We start from the raw sequence: 26632 nt of genomic DNA, 5'->3' as shown, positions 1-26632 counted from the left end.
GGGACCTTGGGCTCGTCCTTCGCGCGGCGGGGCCGGGAGCGGGGCGCAGCGGCCGAGGATGCATCTCTTCCCGTGGGGATTGTGGCTGCTGTGCGTCGCGTCCTCCTCGGCTCGGGGCGACAGCGGCGGCAAAGCCAAGAGCTGCTCCGAGCTCCGGCAGCTCTATGGGAGCAAAGGATTCAGCCTGAGCGGGGTCCCCCAGGCGGAGATCTCCGGTGAGTAGCGCCGAGCCGCCGCTTTGTCCTGGCTGGAGGAGACCCCCGCCGCCCCAAACCCACGGGGTCTCAGCCACCCCTCCCTCCCTCCCCTGACTCGGAGGCAGCGGTCCGCAGCCCCCGGGCCGGGGACCCGTCTGGGTGAGAGCCGCCGTATCCGCATCCACCGCTGCCCTGAAGTTGGGAGCTGCGGGACGGGAACTTGGGCTGGTTTTCAGGTGTGGAGGAGAGGGGAAGGATGGAGGTTTGGGGACCACTCCTCCCCTTAATTAAGAGTCCCACCTTCCATCTCTCCCCCGAGCTGGACCCCCAAAGCCGCCTCGGCCATTGTCATGTTCCCGGGTAGCGGGCGTTTCTCCGGTGCCAACGGGGGGGTGTGACGGTTCAGAGATGAGGTGGCTGGCTAGTGGGGGGGGCACAGCAGACCCTCTTTGTCTTGCTCCTCCAGTGGCAGCGATCTGGGGGATTCGGCTCAGATGGTCAGGATCAAGCAGGTTTCATGTCAACGGGGTTATAAAGAGAGCAGAACTGATTTTTCCTGTCCTCTCTTTGGATTGGAAACAAATGTGTGAGCAGCACTTGTCAGCTGTGTAAAATGAAGCCGAAGTGAAATGACTCTTTGTCAGGTGTTGGAAAGGCAGCGGTAACCTCAGCCACCCACATCAGCATGTATTCCTGTTCCCTGACTACTATCTATACAGAGGGCCAACAAGATTTGATTTGATTTTTTTTTTTTTTTTTTTTTTACAACTGCAGAGTTGTTTTTGTTTCCCTTCCAGAAGGGATCTGAAATAGAAAAAGAAAGACTATACAAAGGTCTCGTGTAGGGTTTTACAAAGCCTGGGAAAAATCTGCTGAGATTTCACGCATGCCTCATCTTTATTTCTTAAAAGTTTTTTTTCTAAGTTCTGATTCATCAGCTTGTGACCCATATCTAGGAGCTCTTTTGCTCACTTGTGGGAGCTTCCCAGTTTAGACAAAGCGTAAGGCATGCAGGCGTACATGCCAAAGCCAACCTACGGGGACATCCCAGCGAAATTGTAGTTTGTAATTCACTTCTGAGCGGTGGAATTTCTTATGCTGAATACTTTATAGCGTAGTTTTACAGTGAATGTCTACATTATCTGCCCTGAAAATGGAGGAGATTGATCTTCAGCTCAAGTAAATGGCATATAAATGTGAACAAATGATTATTTGCTTTATTAAGTAGGAACCAAAGGGAGATTTTCAAGTAAAATGGGAAGGTCCTGTGTGGAGAATTTAAAAATCCTTTAAATAGGAGCTCCTTAAAAATGAATTCAGTTAAGCAAAAACATCACTTCTTTGTTCTTGATTATTCCATATATCTGTAAGCAGTGGCTTAAACATGTCAAACAACTGTGAAGTTTTTTCAAGGGAGTGCACACTTAAATATTGTCATGGGCTGGAATATGTGGAGGTGGATGAGGTGCCAAATGGAATGATAGTTCCCATAGGATTCAATATCAGTCATATTTTGTGATTGTGAGAAATGCATTGCGTCAGATACAAATATCGCACATCTCTGGGTCCAAGACGTATAAAACTTAGTGTGTCTAGAAAATGCTGAGTTTAGTAAAGATATAATGGAGGAGAGAGAAGTTTAGGAGCCACATTTATTATCTCTTAACAAATGCTAGCATGCTTGCAGGCTTAAACAACAGTAGCTGAAATAATGTAGTGTCAAACTGCTCGTCTGTGGCTGTATGTTATGATTAATAGTGATGGTGATAAATATTGTCTTCTAATCAGATATATATTCTTATGAGAATTTATTTAATGAATTGTAGATAGGGCCAGGGAAAATAATATATCTACACAAATATGCTGCTGCTGATACTCCCAGCTTTTGTACTGAAACATCAAAATGATGAACACAGTCATACATGCTTGAAACTGATAAGTATTTCAAAATTTCCATCTGTGTTGCTTTACTATCCATATAGTCGAGATAAAACATCAATGTATTTTGCTACAAATATGCTTATGGGAAATGTTATTTGACACATGGTAATATACTGAATTTGCTTCTGATTTGTTGACTAGCATGTGTATAAGATGTTTGGTCTATATTTAATAAAGATATGGTAATAGTTGAGAAGAAACTACTTCATAGCATCCCCAAATGCACTGAGTGTAATTCCATTTCACACTTGTGAACAAGTCAGTTTGTTAAGCAACCCAATTTTGTTGGCACTTTGAATGGTCACTTAAGACCACTTGTTCTGTATTTAGTTCATCTTGGTGACCAAGAGGGCCATAATCCATATGGCAGAACCTGGGTCAGATTAAGATTCCAGTCATGTCTAGAAATGTCTACACATCAACAAGCAGCAGGAGCAGTATTAGTTAAGTAAAAAGAAAAATGCTGATTAAGATAGTTCAGTAATAAGCAGCCTAGTTCTACTTTGACCTGTGAGGTGATTTGAGGAAGCTGTTTCCTAGTGCCACCCATGCACATTGTTAGAAGGAGTGGAGACCACTGGTTTTCCAGTCTTCCTTGCTCACTTCACTTTCCCACTTTAGTTATCCTTCATTTCTTCCTTCCTATCCCACTTTCTCTCCCATCCTTCCTCTCTCAGCAAAGTGAGAACTCACTTTATTAGCATCTTCCCTGCCTCCAAGAATTTGATTACATTGCTGCTGCTGTTCTTAGGACCAACTCCAAATTCTGCTAGTAGGGAAAAGCAATTGGTTTACTCTAGTGCTGTTGTTGAAAGGGCTGCTTGCACTTACACTTTTTCATTTCACAAGAAGTTGTAGGTGCTGTAGTAATGCATGCTCCGACTCAGTGAGTTAACTGCATTTATTTTGATTTTAGCACATTTCTATCACCCTTCACATATTTTAACCTGCATTCTTCATTGTGATTTAAGAGGTTTATCTGATGAATATAAAGTCTCTGCTCAGTAGAACATAGTCCCTGGTTATAAGTACAAATCAGGGAGAGAGTTACTCTCTTACTAACAGGGTGACAGATACAGATTGGTTCAAAGGAAGAATCTAGGCCCGCTGAGCCTCTCCCAAAACTCCTGTGGAGGGGTTCCTTGTTTTACATGCATGTGTGTACAATGCACTGAATATTTATAAACACTTGAATTGTGGCGTGTTATTAAACACGGTCAGGGAAGAGACATGGTGTTATATCTTATTGCTTGGAAGCCAATGGCAGAATTTTCAGCCATCAAGTGCCCTCGCTCATCATTTGCCTCTGTGTAGACTTCTAATGCATCCCATCCCCTAAGTGTGGTGCTGTGTTATCGGAGCTTGGCAGCACTTAGCCTGTGGGCCAGATCTGGCCTGCAGATCCAGAAGGGTTAGTCTTTGCCTGTGCCCATGTTGGGACTGGGTGGCAGGGAGTTGTGCTAGAATTGAGCAGAGGCAGCTGGAAGCTGCACCTGCATTGCCACCACTTCTTTCCACCCCTTGCTCCCCAGCTGTAACCCAGGCGCAGATTCCAGGTGGTGGGGAACTGAGCTGGGACTGGGCAGCAAGAAGCTGCACCCATGCTATGCCTGGGGAGATTGGGCGGGAGAAGCAACAGCAATGCAGATGCAGCTTCCAGATGCCTGGTCCCGCCCCAGCTCCCTACCAGCTGGAAGCTGTCTGGGGAAAGGCTGGATAGATGTGGTGGCAGCAGTATGGGCATGGTTCTCAGCTGCCAAGCCGCAGTGCAGCTCTCCTCCAGTTGGAAGCTGCACTTGCCCCCTCCCAGCTGAAGAGCAGAAGGTTGGGAAGAGCAGTGCCAGTGCAGCTCCCAGCTTCCTGGCCCTGGCACATGTACTGACACTGTTGACATGCTGCCAAAGCCACCTGGCCTGTGCTGGGCTGGGCTTGGGTTGTTCTAGTCCAGAACTTGAAAAGGTTGTCGACCCTTCTTTTATGTAAAGTTGTTACTCCAACATTTACTCGCTCACTCTGACTGGCTTTGTTTCCTACAACTGGAAAGTATTCCCTGTGTAGAATTTGTTGGATATAGAGGTATCGTCCTAATGCCTCTCTCTACTTATAACATCCATCTAATAGTAAAATAAGCATGAAGCTAGGAAAATGCAAAGGTATATCCATGTACTGTCTTCACTGGTACTGGCCCATTGCTTTGGAGTATTGTGAAATTGTTAGTTTTATGGTGCCCATAAGGAATTGAGGGAGAAGCAGTGGCAGTAGCATAGGTGTAGTTCCCAGCTACCTGGGCGTGGCACAGCTCCTCACTAGCTAGAAGCTGTGCCCACAGGTCTAGGCTTATTAGGCTTATTATCTCTTGTTTAAAATGTAGGTACTGCTCACCCATATGTGTAGGTCAGGATATTATTTGAATCATGTACCCCTAGGTGCCTTCTCCCCTGCTCAAGAGGGCAGCCTACGAGTTAGGGTTAGCATGAAACTGGGAAGGCAGGATGTAGGATTTATATTTTGTGCCTTATGAGCTGGACTCGATTGCTGCCCTGCAGGACAGGCTCTCTGTTCAGCCGTCACTTTAACCCTCTCGGTGCTAGATTTGTATGAATCAGAACCAGTTGTTCTCATCTCTTGGTCTTTCTAGTCTCCCACTAACTACTCTTGTGATTATGTAATACTTCTTAAAAAAAAAAAAAAGGCATGGTCAAGTGCATGCAGTAGGGTGCTATCGTAGTTAGCTATGTTAACAAAAGAACAGATCTGTTATCTTACTCTTGGTAGAGGACCTAACTTAATTTCAGGGTGTTAGTAGGATAGTAGCAAATATTGGAATGTCTCTGAGGTGTAGAAACCTGCAGTAGTAAAAAGCCATAAGCACTACACTTGTGTTATATAAACAACGGCCCGCCCCCCCCCCCAGCATCTGGGGCTTTTGTTTCCCCAAATCTGGTTCATTACTGCTTGAATTAAAGGAGAATCTCCATTAGCTGTTGGTAGCTATAGGATTTCTGTCATTTTTGTCTTGTGGCTGTGAGAGGGAGACTTGATCTCACAGACTTAATTGGTATGTTACTCTAAGATCACGTACCAAAAAACATACAAGATGGCAGGCTTGTTATTAAGAAATCAGAATAGCTGAAATGGGAAAAACTCTTTGTGCATTGGGAGGTTACTGTTGAAGAACCAGGTCACAAAATGCTTAGACACAGGAGTCGAGGTGATGGTCAGATGTCATCTACTTGGACTTTAAGAAGGCCTTCGATACAGTATCTCATTCTGTTCTTGTAAATGAACTAACAGGCTGTGATGTAGCTGATTATATGGTCACGTGGGTGGCAGATTGGCTTAGGGTTGTGCACAGAGAGTGGTGGTGGACGGGTCGATTATCAACCTAAAAAGATGCAGGCAGTGGAGTCCTGCAAGGCTCAGTCCTGGAACTGGTGCTATTCAGTGTCTTCATCAGTAACTTGGACGAGGGTGTGGAGAGCACCCTGTCCAAGTTCGCAGATGATTCCAAATTACGGAGCAAAGTTAACGCAGCAGAATGTAGGGAATGACGGATCTAGATAGGTTGGAAAAATGGGAAGAACAAAATTGGATGCAGTTCAACAAAGACAAATGCCAAGTGCTGTACCTGGGCAAAAAGAACTACCAATACACTTACAGGCTGGGGGATGACCTTCTCTGCGGCACAGCAGCGGAAAGGGATCTTGGAGTCATAGCTGACTCCAAGATGAACATGAGTCATCAGTGTGACAAAATGATCAACAAGGCTAACTGCACTTTATCATGCATTAGCAGATGCACAACTAACAGGTCCAGGGAAGTGATGCTTTGCCTCTATGTGGCAATGGCCAGGCTGCAGCTGGAGTACTGTGTCCAGTTTTGGGTGCTGCATTTCAAGAGGGATGCGGAGAACCTTGAGAGGACTCAGAGGAGGATCACTCATATGGTCAGAGGCCTGCAGGCAAGGCTCTATGAGGAGAGACTGAGGGACTCTAGATCTCCTCAGCCTTTGCAAGAGAAGGCTGAGATGTGATCTGGTGGCTGCCTATAAATTCATCAAGGGAGGGCAGCAGGGAATAGGAGATGCTTTGTTTACTAGGGCACCCTTTGGAATAACTAGAAACAATGGCCACAAATTGGGGAAAGCAGATTTAGGTTGGACATTAGAAAGAACTTCTTCACAGTAGAGTTGCCAGAATCTGGAATGGTCTTCCAAGGGAGGCGGTGCTCTCCCCTTCCTTGGGGTCTTCAGGAGGAGACTGGACAAGCACCAAGCTGGGGTCATCTGACCCCAGCGCTCTTTCCTGCCCAGGGCAGGGGGTTGGACTCGATGACCTAATGAGGTCCCTTCCGACCCTAACATTTATGGATCTATGAAGAAGCAAAACATTAAAACTGTTTAATTTGGCAAGGATGTAGGTATGAATGTGGAACTTTGGTTTAACCTTGATCCTTTACTTGCAAGTATCATTTTAAAATGATGTATTTTTACACCTTGTGGTTCTTTTAAGTTTTTAATTAAATGTGAGTGTACAGTTTTTATTTATTTATTGGTTAAAATCACACTTACGGAGGCTCCATCTAGTGGTTAATTGGACACAATAGCTGTTAACCTTAACTGTGTATCCTGGAATTAAGTACACACCTAATATTTATTTAAAATATAGAAGGCTATAATAAATTTTTCTCCAGTTTTTTATTTATTTTACAGAGTTTTTTTCTTAAACGATTTGCCTTTCTTTCATTTTGAAATGGATGACTAAGATTTCACCATGGAATTATTGTCTGCTGCATCTGACAAAAATATTGCAACAGCTCCTTTTATTAGAGGCAAAACATGACTAAGCTTGATTTCCCCCTCCCCTCCGAAAATGTGCACGTATGTGCATATAGTAAGAGAAATTCCTTTGTTTGAAAATCCATAGCCTTCTTCCCCACCCCCAAATCACTCCTCCTTATTTGTCTCCCTTCTGGTCTTGCCATGTGACTGTTCTGTTCTGCAGTTTTAACAACAGATTGCAATCAAGTCAGTGAAATCTCAAGACCTACTGAATATGGTTGATAAAAGATGTACAGCTTTTGGTAGGTGGAGCTGTTAGGTTTGGCTGGACTGAAGCAGGTGGTTTGCTATTTTTCCAATTTGAATATGATTGTCTTACTTTCAGAGGACTACATAAACTCATTCTTATGGGGAACTTAAGTAAAAGCAGAGTTAATTAGTTAAAAATAAGGTTGAGGACTTTGCTGCTGACTAGTTTTATATTTTCTTAACTTAAAATAATAATAATTAAAATAGATGGTTTGAAAAATCTACTCACCAGTACTGAATCTTGCTCTGAAAAGCCTAACGGTTTAAACTGTCTAGCAGTAGCCATTGGATTCAATTGATAACAATTGATTATTTTTATGGAGGAAGTGCCTAGGAGCCTGTCATCGATCATGCAAATATATGGTCTGAGTAGCAATACTGATCCTGCCCTAGTTTCTAATATTGTATGTCTGAGGTCAGGTGATAAAGTTCTGTCTTTTAACACTGCTCCTGGGTGTTAGTCCTTATTATATTGTCAGCTTCTACAAAAGTCTCATTGCTTGCTCAGACTGTTCTTACTTGGGATTTTGAAACTGAGGGACAGGAAAAGATCACTGGAATGCAGAGCCAACCAGCATCTAATTGTGCCATTAAACTTGAAATCTTAAGCTGGGAATTTCTGGGGCATCTCAGCAAGTCAGGTGCCCACATTATATGAAAATTTCCAGGCTTCTATGAAAGCCCGTTTTACTGTATTTCTTGTGGATAGTACTTATTTACCTAATCTAGGGGTAGCCACATGTAGCACACATGCTACAAGCAGCACGTGTGTAGCATGTGGCAGACTGGGGAGCAGACAGGCAGTACAGTGCAGGAGTGGACAAGCCAGGAAACAGAAAGCAGAGCAGTAGATGGGGCAGAGCCCAGGAGAGGAAGCAGAAAGTTGAGCAGTTGACTGGGAAGGGGATCAGAGTGGCACTCAGGAGACTGCAAGGCTAATTTATGGCATGCTGCCAGAAAGGTCCTCCCCTTCCCCCCCACTTCTTTTTCTCTTTTTTCATGTGGCTGCCTTGTGTTATAGTGCATGTCATGCTGCATGCAAGGAAAAGAGGTTAAAAAAGCAAGTATTTTTGCAAGCAAGCATATGGATGATGTAGGTGGTGAGAGTACATTCTGCCCTGAGGCACGGTTCAGCCCTGGTAACTGCTTCCCCCAGATAATGGACCATACATGCTGATCAAATGGGGCATGGTTTTTTAGGAAAATTGGTGCAGCTAGTTTACAAGATGCTGTGCACATGAATTGCTACTGCTCAGAGAAGCAGTAGCAAACTCCCCTACAGAGTTTTTTCTTCAACGATCCATTCTGCCCTGCCATGGCAGGATATCTCTTGGGCTGGAAATGCAGCCAGCTATCTGCTGCTCCATGCGCTGTGCAGCTGTTAGCTTGTAACAGCAGGGTTTAGCTCTAACTGTTTTTGATTAGACTTGAAATGCCCCCAATATTTCTTTGACTCTGTTCCACTGGAAAACATGTACAGCAAACTGTACTAGATTTGCAATATTCATTTTTGATGTAAAAGAATTTCTCTGAGGGAAACTTTTGGATGAGATCTTAATTTGCAGAGGTGTTCACAAATGTTAATTTCTGTAGGTAGAGAGAGGAGACTTTGATACTGTCATCTACTTTTCCAGAACTTTTTGCATAGGCTGAATTTTTTCAGAAAATCCTGATTTGTCTGGTTGCTATTGAGAAAAAAGCACAATTTTCAAATGGTACGTTAGAAATTGAGTTTCTAAGCAGCTAGTTAATATGGTTAAGCTAAATATTTTTCCAATTTGGAGATTTTACAGCAAATTTTACTTTCCCCCCAATTATTAAGCCAACATGGACCAAATACTTCCATGTATAATTGTTACCATCTAGTCTACCCCTGAAGATTGGTCCCTAAAATTAGGCCATCTTCTGTTTGTCCCTTTCCTTGGGCTAAAAGAATTTCAGCTATCAAAACCTTTCCCACTTTTGGAGCCGTCATTGTTCATCAGTTGTTGCTGCTTTGCACTAGAATCCCAGGGGATGGAGGATCCTCTCCTCTTTGGAAGCAGCATACCTGGTTGTTCTCTCATTCCAGTAATATGCTGGCTCAGCTCTATTAACTTCTGTTGAGTCCCTCTTGATTTGTACTATCATAAGTTAGGTCAGAATCATGCCCATGATTTGTCATCCTTTGGAGGGCTGTCTTGGGGCCCAGCCCTGCACATGCTAAATACAATACCACAGGTACTAATGAGATGAGGAAGATGCTTCAGCAGGTAGGATTCTAACTTGGGATTTAGGACACCTAGGTAAGGGTCTGTGACCTGGTGCACCACAACTTTCCTTGATAAGCAGTGGCAAGTCTATTAGTCTTTGCATCTTTAAATCAGTTTGGATACCTGTGCAGTGAGGTAATTGTATTTCTCTCCCTCTCAGAGGTGCTGTGAGGATAAATGCACATACGCTAACAGATGTGAGCTGCTTGACTACTATGGTAATGAGGGCCCTGAAAGTGTCTTTAGACAAGACAGTGCTAGACCTTTCGAGTATCACTGTTAAAGTTATTTGAGGTTATTCAGGATGGTAAGCAATGTGTCTGGTAGTTAATGTTTGCAGGAACGTGTTCTTGATAGGTGCTAATATGGTGGCAATCTGCTGTTAATTACAGAAAAAAATTAGCAGATTTTGTGAAAGCAGGGTGTCCCTTTCCTATTCTTTTCAGACAAAGTCTCTTTTCCTGTGGCATCTATATACACTGACATCCAGCTACTCTGAATATGTTGTGCCCATGACAGGTGAAACCATGTCTATAAGTAACATTTGATTCCCAGGGAATCGGATTACTTCCATTGCCCGTTTCAGTTCTGTGAAAAATAATGAAGCTTTAAACCGTAGACATTTAAAATGATTGTCTGTGCATGACGGGGATGTAAGTTGGGTCAATGACTTCTGCCCAATAATGTGTTTCCATTTTAGTTGCATGAAAATGCCTTTTTCTTATGATTTGAATAAGCAGGCTGAACTATGGGACAGTTGTTCAAAAAGCACTGGTTCTGTTGTTTAGAAAATACATTCATCACAATTGTGTTGGCTGTTCTAAGATTATAAAACTAATTTAATTTTTTTTCACCTTGTTTCTCATACAAGGCAGCCTGAATCAGAAGTACAGAATTATCCAGTTGGTAGAAACTCCTCTGCTGGCAACATGAACCAAACCGTTTTTTAAACTACCGTGTGTTCTACAGAAGCATTTTTAAAAAAGAAGTATTTACTGTGGTTTCAGTGAGCAATATGATAGCACTTATGCACACACTCAATCCTTTAAATGACTAAAATGCAGATTCTGTATGACAAATAGTTTTGGCTTGCAAAAATTGTTATTTTATGGGACTGTAAAACTATACTATATAATTTAGTTAGAATGTCTCTTAGATCTCTGTTTTACATGGATTTCTTGCTTTCTAGCTGCCAGGGAATGATGGGATAAGGAAAATACTCCAAAAAGCCATTCACTTTTTCTTTCCCACTCCATAAAATCTAACAAATTGCATGTTCAAAATTAAACTTTATTTTATAGTTTTGGTACAAACTAAAAGGAGCCCATGGTCTCTTGTCTCTTGAGAGAAGACTGAAAATAAATCCTACCCTCAGGTTGAGCCTTTGCAGTGAAGTATAGGAGTTGCCCTGGCATGACTACGGGCCAAATTTGGCTTGGGTTTTCTCCTGCAGATTGGAAGGGATGCCAGCTTTTCTTACACGTAGCTCCAGCTGCTTCTGTGAGTGAGTTGAGCCATAGAGAGATCTTTTGACTATCAAATGGGGTGGGAGTGGGGAAGTCTGGGTTTTAGCTTCTTCCCCAGTGCATGCTTCCTGCATGAATATGGGAAAACACTGAACTTCTTTTTGTAAATGTTAAATAGGGATGGTTTTACTCAGCTAACTTTGTGGGGATTGGAGAGGGGGAGAGGCCAGGGAAGCTTCATTAATTTGATTCTGGAGGACTTTTGAAATACCCTCCTGGAAGATAGTACAGAAGAACAGAGTGGTGTTCTTCATCTGGTGGAGTTGCTTGGTCCTCATCAGCAAGTATGTGTTTTAAAACTGTTTTATAACTCCAGTCCCACTTTACAAACATCTACGGAGTTCCAGACAAGCCCTGCAGAAAAACCTCCCCCTCTTTTCACTTGTGGGAGGTCTCACATAGTCCTCTATGTTGAGGATTGTATCTTTTTTAAGTTGATATGCAAGAGCAGATGGTGGCTTTATGGTGCCTGCTCTGAGCTTGTGGAGGATCTGCACTCCAGTCACAGTCTGTGGTAGAAATCTCAGGGCATGTCTACACGTTTATTACTGCGCTTCAGGTAATGCATGTTAACTCTAGTACCTCCATTGTGAGGTGCTGAAAAGATGTGCATTAACTAAAACAAGTGCTTTGTGATGCTTTAATGTGCATTAAAATAAGCAAATGCGCATAAAGTGTATGTGTTAGACATGTCCTCACTGACCCAACTGGCCTTTCGCTACGGGCTGAATCTATGGTGAAATGGGTACTCTGTCCACCCCTCTTTAGATGTCATATAAGCCTGCCTAGATGTGCTGGCTCAGCCTTATTGGAAAATGCAATAGTATGGGAGAGTATCCAAGCTTGCCTTTCTCCCCTTTCCTTCTGTCTGTGGTGGCTACCAATAACACAAGCCTAGAAGAAACCCTAGATCTTGTAAAGTCCAGTATTTCATTTTAAGCAGGTGAGGAACTTTATTGAGCTTATAGTTAAAGGTATTCATATGCACAAATTTGCAGGATGTAGCATTGATAGAGTTGGAGGGTGACATTGGATTTACTGTGTAGGATACAGCAGTAGGCAGGCTTGGTAGTGATTTTATTTATTCCCTTATTTTCATTATTATACAAGCAACAAGATTATACAAAATAGTTGTTAATAAGGACTCTTGATCGTTATGTTAAAGCCTTATTGAAATGAGTTGCAATTCTACTTCTACAGTGGATGTAGAACATAGCTGCTTGAAAGACTGCCAATACCAGTGCCTAAACTAATGCTATAATGGGGGTGGAGATGCAGTGTATTGATAATGGATTAGCTATAGCCTTTGGCCCTACACAGAAGCCCATGTCTGCACAGCAGTGGCTTGGAGGGGAATTCTGGGGGGCAGCTTTGGAACCTACCCTGTAGATTTTGCAGTGTTTATGGTCCACAGAGGAGCTCCAGAGTGGGGTGAGGGGATGTTGCCCATGCATTGTAGCGCTTGCTTCCCTGTCTTTTTACCTTCTGCTGCTGGGATTAATCATGCTCATAGCAGCTGTGCAGGAGTCGACCACCCACTCCTGAGCTGGCTGTTAACATTGCAGCTTCATTGTACTCCTTTCTCTGTGTGAAAAGTATTAGAAGCCTGAATTTGTACCTATTTTCTCTTCAGAAAAATAGTTCTGAAATAATGGGCTACGCTTACAGAATTATTCTACAACCAGATAACCTGGACTGAGCAGTCATTTAGAGGATATGTAGTTTTTATTGTGTCCCTATTTAGTGTCCTCCTTGGTCACAGAACCATTTAAAGTCTCAGATGTTTCTGTAACATGCACACAGTTATTTTCCTATAATTGTGCATTGCTGATTGGGATGGTTTTGCTGACCTACAGGTTTGTATTTTCCAGAGGAAGCTAAAACAGGTTGGGAGCACACTGCAGGGCTAATTAAAGTACACTTTTAATTAATAAATCTGCACGTGTGAGAGCTGATATAAATGAGCAGAGCTTACAGTGTGACTTTATTCTTGTTAAATAAGTAGGGAGCAAGTGCTTTCAGACTCAGGGCACCTTTCAATTTTAAAACCAGGAAAGAGAGCCACTGTGTTTAATGTGCAGTATTGTTTGCTACAGTATTCTGGGTCAGCTGTCTGGGGGTTTGAATTGTGTCCATATAAGTAACATCGCTGTTTGTATTGCAGTGGAGCAATCGCCTGTCACAGTCATAAATTAAATATTTTTCATTGTTACTGATACATTAAATTGCAGCACTTAGGACTAAAATTCCGAAATACATGTGCAATTTGACTGGTATATGTATATCCAGTGTAGTGATACCTGCACGATCATGCCCTCACCAATAGATTTTCAGCGTGTTACGTTCTTGAGTTAGGTTTGGCTGTCCTTTTACCAAGGAGGGGAATAGACTTCTGAAATTACCTTATTCATGCACTTTATATATACAGCACTGTTTCTTTCTTGGCAAAGATCTTCTGTGAAAGATGAAGTGCTTGGAGATGTTTGATGAGACTCCAAAAGGTGGAAAGCAAGTCTAAGAATAAAGTGCCACAAGTAACCCAAAGAAAAAATATTTTTATTGTTTTGCTAATAAAGCTATTTGTGACTGCACAATCTCGTCAGGGAGTTGTGTAAGCCCTTATTACTATACAGCATTTTTAACTGTCAAAAGTTAATCTTTTTTTAAGTTTATCTTTCTTATATTCTTCTAATGTTTTGGGAATATGCTACTTCTTAAGATTGAAGAGGAAGGTCTTATGAACTGGGCATAGACTGGATTGGGAGTCTGAAGATGTATGTTTACCTTCTTGACACAGACTTTGGGTGTGATCTCGGATGAGGTGCTTTACCTGTCTTTGCTTCAGTTCCTCATTGGTGCATAGAGGATAATAATTGTTTGGTGGTCTGTGTTTCCTATTTAGACTGTAAACCAGCGATTCTCTACCAGGATGCCACAAGAGTCTTTTAAGAGTTCCATGGGGTGCCACGTAATGTTAGCACTGTTAAGTGTGCAGACACGATTCACAGAACAAACCCAAAGACTTCAAATGGGAATCCACAGTGTTAAAAATATTCTGACTTGTTGTGATTTTTTTCCAAGTTCTTGGCAACAGAAGAATTGCTCCAGTCAGAAAAATAGTGAAAACTAAGAGCTGGAATTTTCTGAGGGGTACCTTCATTTTAGTGAAACTGAGAACCACTGCTGTGAGCTGTCTTTGGGCAGGGAGGGTCTCTTCTAATGCAAATATACAGTTCACAAGGTATAATGGATAATGGGGCTCATGGTTTCTACTAGAGGTGCACCAATATATTGGTTCATATCAAATCAGCAGCGATAAAGGGAAAATTAACGTTATCAGCAATTGACTTTTTTTGGCCGATGAATGTTGCTGATAAATGCCATATGCATGCGTGCAGCCGCAGCACGCACATGGCCAAGAACGCAGCCGGACAGCTTGGAGAGCAGCATCTGCTGGTAAGTCTGTCGGGAGGGGGAACGGGACATGGGGGGGGGGAGAGAAGGGGTGGGAGGGGCAAATTGAGGCCCTGTGGTGAGGGAGGGAGTGGGGCAGGCACTGCCCAGCTGGGGCAGGACGTGGGATGAAACCATGGGGGGTTCACCTGGGGCAGGGATGGGCAAAATGTTGCCTGCAGGCCAGATGCAGCTCACCAGGCCATTCTATCTGGCCCACGGGGCCCCTAAAAAAGGAAGAAGATTAATATGCATCTGCCCCTGGCTGCCAGTCATGCAGCCCTCAATGGCTTGCCAAAACTCAGTAAGCGGCCCTCCACCCAATATAATTGCCCGCCCCTGATCTAGAGAGTGGGCAGGGGGTGTGGGTCCTGCTACTGTGTGTATCCCTGGGGGAGGCATGGGGGGCATGTGCCCCCTGGATTTGTGTGTGGGGTGAATGCAGCCTGCCTACTGCAGGTCAGGGCTGATTTCTTTCCGGCGGAGGGGGGCCTGGGCTGGGGCTGTGCTTGGAGCAGAGTGGGCAGTGACAGTACTGTGAGGTGGGCTACAACCACCCCAAAATTCACCATAGTCCCCCCTCTTATCACTGCTGCTGCCCACCTCCAGCACAGCCCCAGCCCAGTCCTTCTCCCCCGCCCCTGGAAGAGGCTGGTGCAGCCCCTGCCTCCAAGCCTGTAGTGGGCAACCCACCTGGCAAACAGACCCGGGGGGCACGTGCTCCACGTGTGTCCCCCGGGGGTGAGCACAGTGGTGGGAGCCACCCCCCATCCCCACCCACCTGCGTCCTCTGGATGAGCCACCCATGGCTCCATTCTGCATCCCGCCCTGCCCAGGCTGGGCAGAGCCGGCCCCAGCTCCACTCCCTCCCTCACTGTGGCACCACTTCCTCCCCTACACAGACTTACTGGCCAGATGTTGCTCTCCACACTGCTGGGCTGCATATTGGCTATTGGACCAGCATCAACCGATATGGCTGGGTAATAATTGGCCATTAGTTCGGCCAAAAAAGTCTCTATTGGTGTACCCCTACTTTCCACAAAAGTCTCTATGTCCAACTGTCATGCAGATAAAATAATAACCTCATTTGAGCAGGGGTTGGCAACCTTTTGAAAATGTTGGCTGCATCTTGCAACCCAGCCGGGTCCATGGTCTACCATTTCACTTTGGCTGCTCCAGCTACTATGAGTAGGGACCTGCCTAAATTATGGTTTCGTGAATTTCACAGAAACTGCAAAAAAATAGTGTCTCCAACAAATTTACAGGCCCAGTGGTGCTATGCTAACTTGCACAATGTTCAAAAGGGCATGGGGGTCATAACTGACCATAAAACCATCAGTTTGATGCTACAGTTAGCAAAGCAAACAATATGTTGGCATACATCAACCAGTGCTACTCAAGCAAAACTAAGGAAGTTCTTTCCCACTCTACTTGGCATTGTTGAGGCTAGTAGAGGTGGGGGGAGGGTGCAGGCACCTACCCTGGAGATCTTTAAAAGGAGGCGACACACACCTTGCTGGGGTATTTGACCCCGGCAATCTTTCTTGCATGGAGCAGGGGGTTTGGAGGTGGTGATCTTGCAAGGTCCCTTTCAGCCCTAAACTTCTGTAAACCTGTGTTGTCTGTGGCATTGGCCATGATTTCCTATGAAATCAACCAAAGGAAAAAAGTGGGAGTGAGAGAGACTGAGAGAAGGCACCCTTCACTAACCAGTGGCAAGGGGCAGGGCAAAGAAAGCGATAGTGATGTCTGATAGCTAGAAAATTATATTTAGAGATTCTCTTTTAGGAATTGGGTTATAGATAGAGTAAATATTACATTAGAACAATAGTCCAGGGGAACAGCCTGGGTTACTTGTTTTCTAAAAGTCCATTTGTGACAAAGATTCACATTCTCAGCCTTTTGGCAAATGCTGTGTCTGAAACTAACAGGCACGTACATCCTGGGAAATTGGAAACATCCAGACAGTGTTCCATAACAAAGATAAGGGACCTGCAGAATTGGCATTAGGTCACAGTGACCAGTGACAAAGCCCCTGGGATTTCAGGTTTTGGTGAAATGACCAAAGTAGGAGGCTGGGGATGCCCAAATTAAGACATTGGTAAATGACCAAATTAAGATGTATGCATGAAAGAAGGAATTATGCTGATGGAACAAAACATGGACAGTATGATGACCACAAAGAAACCAGTCAATGGTACCCAGAAATGAAAAGTCATCAGGAGAAAAAATACAAAAGGAGGGATTTTCAGAGTTGGGGGAGAAGGGAATTCTGAGGTCACCATGGGCAGAGGGTGTACCACCGGCTTCTCTCAGCCCCCCGTCAGGGGAGTAGGGAGGGGAGCTTGGACCTCGACCTCAAAGACTGCTGATGTCTAACATTCAAACAAAGAACCATACGGTGGCACTTGCGTACTGGCCAGGCATACTGTCCCTCTGTGAAACCCTTAGGACTGGTAAATAAGTAAGATCACGAGGTGGGGGTTATTTTGTTTGCTTGCCTTCATTATTTATATCTGCTATCGCTGTGTATCAATAACATTTGTCTATCATCAAATGGAAGAAGTCATGGTTAGTCTGAGGGTTTGAGGAGTGGATCATAAATCCAGTGCCAACAACATAGGCTGAGTAAAGGTTCCCTCTGTCAGTCAGTGGTGAGGGGTGGGATCAGTGCAAAATGCCCATGAAATCAGTTGTTTGTCATGAGTGGGCCGCAAAAAAACCTGTTGTCTTGCCATGACTTAGGTAGGTCCCTAACTATGAGCAGAGGTTGCAGTGAGGAAGAGTAGCTCTCAATGTGGGCTGTAGTAGCTGTTGGCTATAGCAGCTGGAGGCGATTGACGCACCATTTGTGGAACATGGACTGGATCAAAATGCTGGGGATTCAGGGTGCCCGTAGTAAAATACAGAGTAGAATGGACCTTTGCAGGCTAAATCTTGTCGATGGGCCTTAGGTTGCTGACTGACTCCTGATTTAGAGCAAGGTTCTGCCCCTCTTACTGATGATAATAAATACAGTCAATGCTGGTTGCTTACTCGGGGAACAACGTTTCCATGCTACTTAACCTGGAAAAACTCTCTGGCCTTTGAACAGGTTTTATAAGCATGGTGTTAGTGTGTTTTTGTTTTATTATTACTTTTATTTTTAAGGTATCCAAACAGTTTAATTATAGGGTTAGGGAATAATAAATTATTTTAATTTCTCTCTTTTTAACTCTTCTCATGATGTCTAATTCATTAGTCTACATTTAGTCCAATGGGTAATGAACTCTGTTCGTTTGAAAATGACTAATTTAGAGAAAAATAAAACTAGACTCTACTGTTCTCCAGAGATTCTAGTCCGAGTCAGGATCCAAAATTCCAGACTCCCTGAATACTGAACTCTAGGTTAGATTAAACCATAGCCACTAAAATGTGTCCATGTCACCTTTGCTGACTTGAATGTAGGTTAAAAATGTATTTTAGTTCATTAATATGCCTTATAGTTGGTTATATGCCTTGCATCATATCTATTGCTTTATTTTTAGCCTATTTTGAAGTCTGTTAGTGGAATGTAGCCAGTTATTTTTATCTTGATATAAAATAGTGTCTAGTAGAATCACATGGACTTGGATTTTAATTAATGCAGACAGCTTTTAAATATGAAACTATGGTAACATTTAATGTGCTAAATTTTTTCCTACAAAGAATTTAATACGTGTATTAGGAATATCTCAGCTCAGAGAGCCATGGGATAAATAATTCATTCAGGGGTACTTTCATTCAGTGATCTTAGACTCCATGCTGGTGAAAGTGCCATGTATGCCACACTTTTATAGACACATTTGCTGTGCATGTTATGTTACTATTTTATTTATTCTTGGGACATCCTTTAATAATTTTTATTTTGGACCTTTCTTGATTAAAGGTCCAATCCATCACACACATTGGCTACTAGTCATGTTGATTGATACACTGTTAGAAGATGTTTGTGTAGCAGTAATAAGAAACTAGGGTATCGAAACCAGAATCAGATAGGGCAAGGGTAGGCAATTATGTCAGGCCAAGGGCCACTTACCAAGTTGTCGAGGGACCGCATGGGTAGCCCTACCCCTGGTGATCATCTTGTGATGGGCAATACTGCCCCCTATCCCCTGACCTTTGCCACCAGAAGTCCCTCCCCTTGCCCTCCTTTCAGGAAGGGGTTTTGCCATCTTAGAACCAGAAAAATACCAAATTATATTTTAAAAACTGAACATATACAACATTTATTAATTTGATTTCAAAAAATATTTTTGTCTGGATTCACATGTGTTTCTGTAGTGTACACAGAGGTGACTGCACAATAACTTAAAATGACGTCTTACTTTTGTATATTGTGGGGGGTGGGGGTATGGCAGATGGGTATAGGTTTGTGGGTGTGTGTAGGGATTTTGTGGGGGAGTAGGTATGGGGGTGTGGGCTGAGGGAGCATGTGGGGGTGTGTATGGATATGGGGTTTGTGGGGGAAAATGTGTAGGGGGAGGGTTGCTGGGGTGTGTGAGGGTGTGGGGGTCTGCGTGTAAGACAGTGAAAGGCGGGGCGTGGATGCATGTCTATGGTAGGGGGTGTGTGTGTATGTGTGGGGCTTTCCCTGTGAACAAATACCACCCCCCCTTGCTGCTGGGCTTGTGATACTGGCATGGGCCCTGTGCTCTGGCGGTCTGGTCATGCAGCCAAGAGCCACGTAGTGCTAAAGTGGCTTGCGGACAGTAGGAAAGCAGGGAAATGGTAGCTACAGGCAAGGTAGAGTGGAAGTGAGCGGGTATGTGGGAGCACAGTGGGCAGGAGCACAGGGCCAGTGCCAATGGGGCCCAGACTGGGGTGGCAGGATCATGGGACCCCTACCCCACACCCCCAGCACAGCTGGTGCCTGACCCTGTGTTCCTGCCGCCCCACTCTGGGCCCTGCCAGAGCTGGCCCCACTCTCCCACCCAGCTGTTGCTGTGCTCCTGCTCCCACTGCCCCCCACCTCCCTCACCTGTAGCTGCCATTTCCCCGCTTTTCTCTCAGCTGCCAGCTGTTCCAGCACCATGTGGCTTCTGGCTGCATGGCCAGACCGCAGGACTCAGCAGGAGCTAGCCTGGCGCCGAGGACTGGGGTGATCCCCGCGGACCTCCCCTGCCTCCCTGCCCCCCACTCTTATCTGAGGTTCCCTCTCTGGTGCAGGGAGGCAGGAACAGCCCCAGGGGCCCAGGCCAGAAGGCTCTGCTAAGCAGAGGCTTTTGGCTGGGTGGCAGGGCCAGGCAGGGTGGGCCTTGTTTCTGGGCTGTTGAGTCTTGCCAGCTTCCCCTGTACTGCCCTTGGCTCCTGTCATCCTTTGACAGGCAGCCAGGAGCAGATAAATATTAATTTTCTAAATGTTTTAAGGACCCTGGAGGCCATATAGAATGGGCTGGCAGGCCAGATCCAGCCTGTGGGCCCTATTTTGCCCACCCCTGCCTTAGACCCTTGGGGGTCTGTAAACTATGTCTATGGGCCATGGGTTAAAAACCAGTGGAATAGGATACATACAAGTGTCTGGTAGCCAGAGTCATGTGGATTTTTGGTGTAATAGCCCTGTCCACCTGCTTGGGCTAAGATACTTGGGGTTTTCCAGGGGCTTTTTATGATAATGTCATCGTGCTGCAACTACAAAATGGAAAATCAGAGCAGATCTAACAAAAATGGGGAGGGTAAATAGATGTGGAATCAATAATAGTTATATTAAAAATAAATCTTTGAGCATTTTTCATTACTGTCTTTTAGTCCAGTGGTTTTTAACCTTTTTTCATTTGCAGACCCTTAAAAAAAAATTTACAAATGGAGATGCAGACCCCTTTGGAAATTTTGAATGGAGGTGTGGACCTCTTTGAATTGTAAGTGTGGATATTCACATGCTCTTGGTTGTCTTCGTCCTCTTTCGCGGATCTCTTAGATGCAATCTATGGAACTGGAGGGGTCTGTAGACTAGGGGGTGTGCAAAACCGTCTGTATTCAATTTGGATTCAGGCCAAATCGGGGACAGTGATTCAATTAGTTGATTTGGATCATTGTCCCTGATTCAATTCAGTTGAATCTGAAGATTTGATGCTGATTCAGAGAATCAGTGATTTGGCCATAGACACAGCTTTAAATGTTTTTTCTACATACCTTGAGGTCCCAGCTGTGGCTCGTGAATGCTGTGATGCTGGGGTGGATGGAGCCCCCCACGTGCTTGGCAGCGAACCTGGAAGTACTTCCGGTCCACTTGCGGGTCCATTGCCGAGCATGCAGGGGGTGCCCCCACGCCGCCTCAGCTTGGCAGTCGGCCATAGGGGGACCCTGGGTGCCCCCCAAGACCTAGGAGGCACCAGTTGCCAAGCCAAGGGAGTGTGGTGGGGGGCCCCAACAGGCTCGCCAGTGGTCCCGGAAGTGCTTCTGGTCCACTTCTGGGGCTGCTGCTGAGTGTGCTGGGAATCCCTGCACACTCCTGTTGGACGCTCTGTCCGCCTCACCATCACAGTGTTCATGAGCCACCTGGTATCTTGAGGTATTTGGAAAAACATTTGAAGCTGTGTCTGTCTGAATCGTCGAATCTCTCTGAATCTATTTGGAGGGTTCCGATTCGATTCGGAGAGATTTAAAGGGTCTCCTGATTTTGATTTGGATTGGATCAGGGACCAAAGCTTCGCACAGTCCCACTGCAGACCACAGGTTAAAAACCACTGTTCTAGTGCATTTCCACATGCTGTAGGTAGTAGCTGTGTATGCTCTGCAGCTATTCAAATACTTAGGAAAGTGAGTAAGAAGGGTTCCTTGACTTCCCCTTATCACCAGTATTTGCCAGGATTGAGACTGTGAAGCAGAATTTGAAAGTCTGAAAACATAGTTGCTGTGGGTAGAAATATAATTTTCCCATCGGTGTATTGATCAGCTTTTTCAATTAGACATAAGCAAAAAGAATAGAGATATTTCAGTGGAAAAACAGGCTTGGCTATTCCTGAACTGTTGGCAGCATTTCACAGACAGGTTGAGCACATGGATTTGTTAAAGACTTGAGTGAAATATTTATTATTGGTTTGCTACATTTATTATGTTTTATTATGTTTATTATTTTTGCTATGTTTCTAATTGGTTTGTCTTTCTTAGTCATCAAAGGAAGACAGTTCAAGACACTCTCTTGTCTGACCATGCTTAGCCTCAAAAAGGGGGAGAGAGAAAAGTGTCAAGCAATAACCAGAATGTTAATCTATATTTTAGTGCATATTCGGGAGAGTATTCCCTTCTGTCCAATGGAAAAGGGGTTTCTTTGTATGTCACAGCCCATGCAGCTTCTCTCACTATTAATGACACCTACCCACATTTGTATAAGGGAGAAGAAAAAAAATATTTCTAAAATTTGCAAATCGCAGTTGCATTTCTGTCAGCGTTGGTAATTCTAGGGCTTCTGGTAACTCTAATAAAGAGAATCTGCTTTTAATTTAAAACTCTCCCTGAAGAAAGGAATAGCTGGCAGCTGAGAGGTTTGACTGAGTGAAGCGTCTGTCTTTCCTTATTTTCTATTATTTGCTTTAACAGTGGAGGAGAAGCCCTTAATTAAAAAAATACTCCTTAAGTAGCCAAGTATGGAGGGTTAAGCTGTTGTGATTACCACCTGTACTAGCTCCATAGTAAATCAGGGTTTCTCCTTTGAAGAGCAGTTCTAATTAAACACACAAAAATACCGCTTAGCTTGTGCTTAACCCAGGCCCTTAGCTGCTCTTCGTATGATTGATGGAGCTGATGATGCGAGGTTGCATTCAGGTGCCTTATTTATTTAGCATAGGCATGGTGGACAAAGAGCAAAGGCAAAATCTGCAGTTTTTGCTTCTCATGAAGCTCTGTCTTGGTAGAATGTGCAGACAGATAACAGTGCCTTGTCTGTAGCCAAAATCAGGACTTGGAGACTACATCTGCTCACATGAAGGATTGCTGTAGACTGTCTCCCAGGGTGATGTGGAGGTAGGAAAAGGCAGAACGGTGGCATGATAACATTACTCATGGTCTGAATACAGTGTCTTCGTTGTTGTTCCTTTTGTACCATAATCTTCCAGAAGACATTCACCTGGTCTGAGAGTGTCTTTCTCTTGTGTCAGACCTCTTCAGTTTCTAAATTCCTCCCAGAATCGTTTTGCATTAGCTATAGAGGTATGTTAAAAGTTTGGCGGTAGCCAGCAGAAAGCATTTTGGGACTTACAGATGTCTCCAGATCTTAGGTACAGGAAGCAGGGTGCTTGTATAAATGTAGAACCAGGGAGGAGAGAAGTTGCATAGGCAGAGAAGAGCAATGTGGACAAGCTTGCTGATGAGTTACTGCTGGGATTCAAATTCTGTATTCCAACAAAACCCTTTAGGTAAGGCACTGTGGGCATAAGCCTGCTCAGCCCGTACATCAAGTTGTACATATACCCTCTCAGAGAGTGAAAATTACTATCCTAGAGAATTAGGAGAATAAAGACCTTATGAACAGAGGAATTTTAATCTAACAAGGAACTAATGCATTCATTTTTCCACAACAAAGGGACAATAAAAGTATAATTTACTTAGACTGGATTGATTTCTTTTGATTTCTACTTTCTGTGTAGGGGTGACTGACTTCTTATAATGTGTGTATTCATAATATGTTTTTAAATATCAGCATACTTTGAAGATATTTTACTTGTTTTCATAGCAAAGTAAAAAAAAAAAAAAAACCCAACACAAATCCTTATGGGTATTCCTATTGCCCTTGCATCTTCTGCTTTTTCTTCCTTTACATTTCTAATCCACACCTGGGTGGAAATTTTAGGCCTTGATCAATCATATTTTTGAGAGTGAACTTTAAATGACTTTTTATAAGGAAAGGGATCTAAGAAAAACACTGATTCAACCCGAGCTATAAAAAGTACAACTCTGCCTAATGGAAATGAATAGTGGGAACTATTATGAGTCAACTTCATGTTCAAAATCTTCTACTAACTTAAACGTCTGGGCTCCAAAGGAAATCCTGCTTAACCTGCCTAGTGGCAGTTTCTTAGTAAAGGAGTTTAACGTGGCTGAAAATTTAGGGGCAGCATTGGGTCTCCAAGAACAACACAGAAGGTTACTGTATGAAGGTCCAGAGGTCCTAAGCAACACACCTACATGCTCCTATCATATTGGATTGCGGGAATACAACACAAAGGACTTGTTGGTTCTGTACTTTCTGTCTCAGTATCTTGTCTTTCAGTGTTGATACCTAAGCTTCTGGTTCATCCCTATATATAAATTCAGTGTTTGATGCAAAAGGGGAACTGCATGCTGGTGAAACAAATCCTGCTGACATGGCAGTAGCTCTTTGAATGTAATTATAATCTACTGTTACATATAACTGGAAGCCAGTTAAAAAACATTCACAGCAAGAAGCATTTGATGTGGGCTCCTTGTGTATTGTCCTAATGTGGGACATTTTATCAGCATCTCTTGTGCTTGACAAATATAAGGCACTAGCACTGGTACATCCTTGCCAGTTGCAGCCATCCCCTGACCAACAGGAGGTAATACTTAATAGCTTTCTAACAGGCAGAGAAAATGTGTTCTTGTAGCTAGTCAGCAATAGGCTTTTTTTAAACAGAAAGGGCCAGACTTTTTAATTAATTAGGTGTATAAAATGTTTGTTCAATTGCTTGCCTAATTATCTTGTGCAGTTACCATAAATACATGTGTAAACTGGTAATAATGGATGCAAACAGTCATAATTATCCACATTGTTTTTTGTAGTAATTGCACTTGCAGGTTAGGCGTGCCGAGTGGGGCCATGTCTGCGTGTATCTGTTGGAAAGCAGCCTTCCAAAGTATATGACGTTGTTTTGTCTATCTACTGCAGAGTGAGTGTGTTCAGACCAGAGTTCCTTTAAATCCATGTTTTCCATAATTATGAGAACATATGGCCCAGTAAGCTGAGGCAATAGTTTAGATTTTAAGCCATGCATGTAGATTTTGAAGTGGGTAAACAGAAACCTATCTGGATTCTCTATTTAACTGCTAAAAAAAAAAAAAAAAAAGAAAAAAAAAGACACTGCTCTTATCCAAACTTGATGTAAACAGTGCTTATTAATGACACTGCACTGCCAGTCCTGTGCTATTAGCGTTCCTAAAACCAGTGAGCTCCCCCTCATTTTCAAGGTCTCTCATAGTCTGTTTCTCACTGTTATTAGAAGCCTTGAAAATGATGGGAGCTGGTCGATGTTATTACTGCTAGTAGAAACCTTAAAGATGAGGGTATATAGCAGCCCTGAAACTGCCTAGTCCATGTCATTTTCAAGGTTTCTAATAGCAGCCCTTTGACAGTTGCTTCCCCTTCACCATTAGTGGTGCAGTTAAATGGAGTACGACTGGTTGATGGTTACAGTTATGATTGTTCAGTTAACCAGAATACAGTTAAGTTGCAAAACAGGCAGTGGGGCTGAAAGATGCTATGCACTGGAGTGCTTTCTTTATTCACTTAACCAATATTCTTATAGTTGAAGTTTGTTACTACGTAAGAAATAGGCAGTAAATTGGGAGTCACGCTGCTCTGCATTTAAGTGAATTAGGCATGTAGGGCAGCTACACATGTTCCTGAATCCTGCTCTGATTCATGCCAATTAAGTAAGTCTGCTGGAGCATGCTAATTAGAATTGTGTATGAATGTAGAATCTTGTGTATTCAGCATTCCCATGCTTCAAAATGACGGTGGGGGCACTTTAACTAAAGTTTGTCGAACAAGCTTCAGGTACAGCACCTCCCCTGCCATTTTGAAATGCTGGACGCTGAATACATGAGACAACGCGGGCATTTTAATTAGAGTGGCTCCCAAGAGCTGCTTTAATTAAAGTACCCTCTCTCCAACCTGGAGCATATGTAAAGACACCCTTATAGGATATTTGTTTAATGGAGTGCACTGTCTTCTGTACCATTCAGACTGGGTTACAATCCCTTTGAACCAGCAAGTGGAAGCAGCAGTGGATTGGATTTTGGAGGATTTCATATATCCCTTGCATCAGCTTAGCCATCTCTTGCACTGCAGGTAGTTTTTTCCTAGCAAGTAGAGCAGTCTTCAGGAGCTAGACAGAGAAAGACACAAATCACAGGAATGTAAGAGCCCTCTGAATGTAGCTGTGTTGCTGCCTACATGGAGTTTTCATCAGTTAGTGAGCCATCAGACTCTTGTATTTCAGTTTTCCATTCTCCTTTTTGAACGTGGCTTGTCCTAGCAAGAAGGCCTTCATTAGGCTCAAACTTGGGGGGATTTTTCTTATTCCAAAGATTCTAACAAAGAAAGACTCTAAGATGGAGGAGAATCCCCAGGTGATGTAGAGACAGTACACATCTTGCCTCTTCCCAAGAAGCAGCATAAAGAAGCATTCCCAAGGGATGCGTGTTGGAGTGGCTTCCATGGGGCTGTGGAGAGGCCAGTGTAACTTGCAACATTTTGAAGCTGTTCAAAATTAAAGCAAGATCTGGGATGGGCCTGGGGATGGTCTCCGGGCCAAGGAGTTGTGAAACAGCTTGAATGGACTTGATGACTGGACACTAAGTGTTCCAGTCTCCACTCAGTGATCAGGTTGGGAAACGTGGAACAAACACCGAAATATCTGAACTGGCTTATAGAACTGGAGAGAAAAACAGGGCCAGTTAGGGAAATGTTGCCTGAACCTTTGTGTACTTCAGTGGGTTGTGAAAGATGGCTTCAATCCAGGGAGGTACTAAGCACTGAGCATCATCGATTCCAGAATCCCTCAGGGTTTTGTAGGAAAAGACCTGGACATGCCCAGTGGTCTGAGTATTAGATGATCCAAAGGGAAGCAAACTGGGAGACTTGTAGAACAGACTATTGTCTCATGCACCTGTTTCCTTGGTTAAAACAGCATTATCTTGCCGTCAGTATCATCTGTGATGGCAACTAGAAAGATTTCATAGATTTCTTAGACATTAGGGCTGGAAGGGACCTCAGAAGATCATTGAATCCAGCCCTCCCGCCCAAAGGGCAGGAAGTCACCTGGGGTCATAGGATCCCAGCAACATAAGCATCTAATTTGCTCTTGAAGGTGTTCAATATAGATGCTTGAACACCTCCGATGGCAGGCTGTTCCAGACCTTGGGGGCTCGGACAGTAAAGAAATTCTTCCTTATGTCCAGCCTGAAACGGTCTTGCAG

The 26632-nt window shown here is 43.7% G+C and overlaps 1 protein-coding gene and 1 long non-coding RNA gene across 2 annotated transcripts in view; both read left to right on the top strand.

Moving 5' to 3' along the window:
• The first annotated feature begins 6 nt into the window (after positions 1-6).
• Positions 7-26632, top strand: part of GPC1 (glypican 1) — a 348272-nt gene continuing 321646 nt past the window's right edge. Inside the window, exon 1 of the mRNA XM_019542945.1 lies at positions 7-215. Coding sequence (XP_019398490.1) covers positions 59-215 — 157 coding nt within the window. The 5' untranslated portion in view covers positions 7-58. The remainder of the gene's footprint in view (positions 216-26632) is intronic.
• Positions 23632-26632, top strand: part of LOC109315312 — a 16134-nt gene continuing 13133 nt past the window's right edge. Inside the window, exon 1 of the long non-coding RNA XR_002102472.1 lies at positions 23632-23644. This is a non-coding gene — a long non-coding RNA (uncharacterized LOC109315312). The remainder of the gene's footprint in view (positions 23645-26632) is intronic.

This window comes from Crocodylus porosus, unplaced genomic scaffold (genome assembly GCF_001723895.1).
Source record: "Crocodylus porosus isolate Cpor-Errol unplaced genomic scaffold, CroPor_comp1, whole genome shotgun sequence".
NCBI classification, from domain to species: domain Eukaryota; kingdom Metazoa; phylum Chordata; order Crocodylia; family Crocodylidae; genus Crocodylus; species Crocodylus porosus.
Note: the sequence above shows the minus strand (reverse complement) of the source record. Positions and strands in the feature narration are given on the sequence as shown.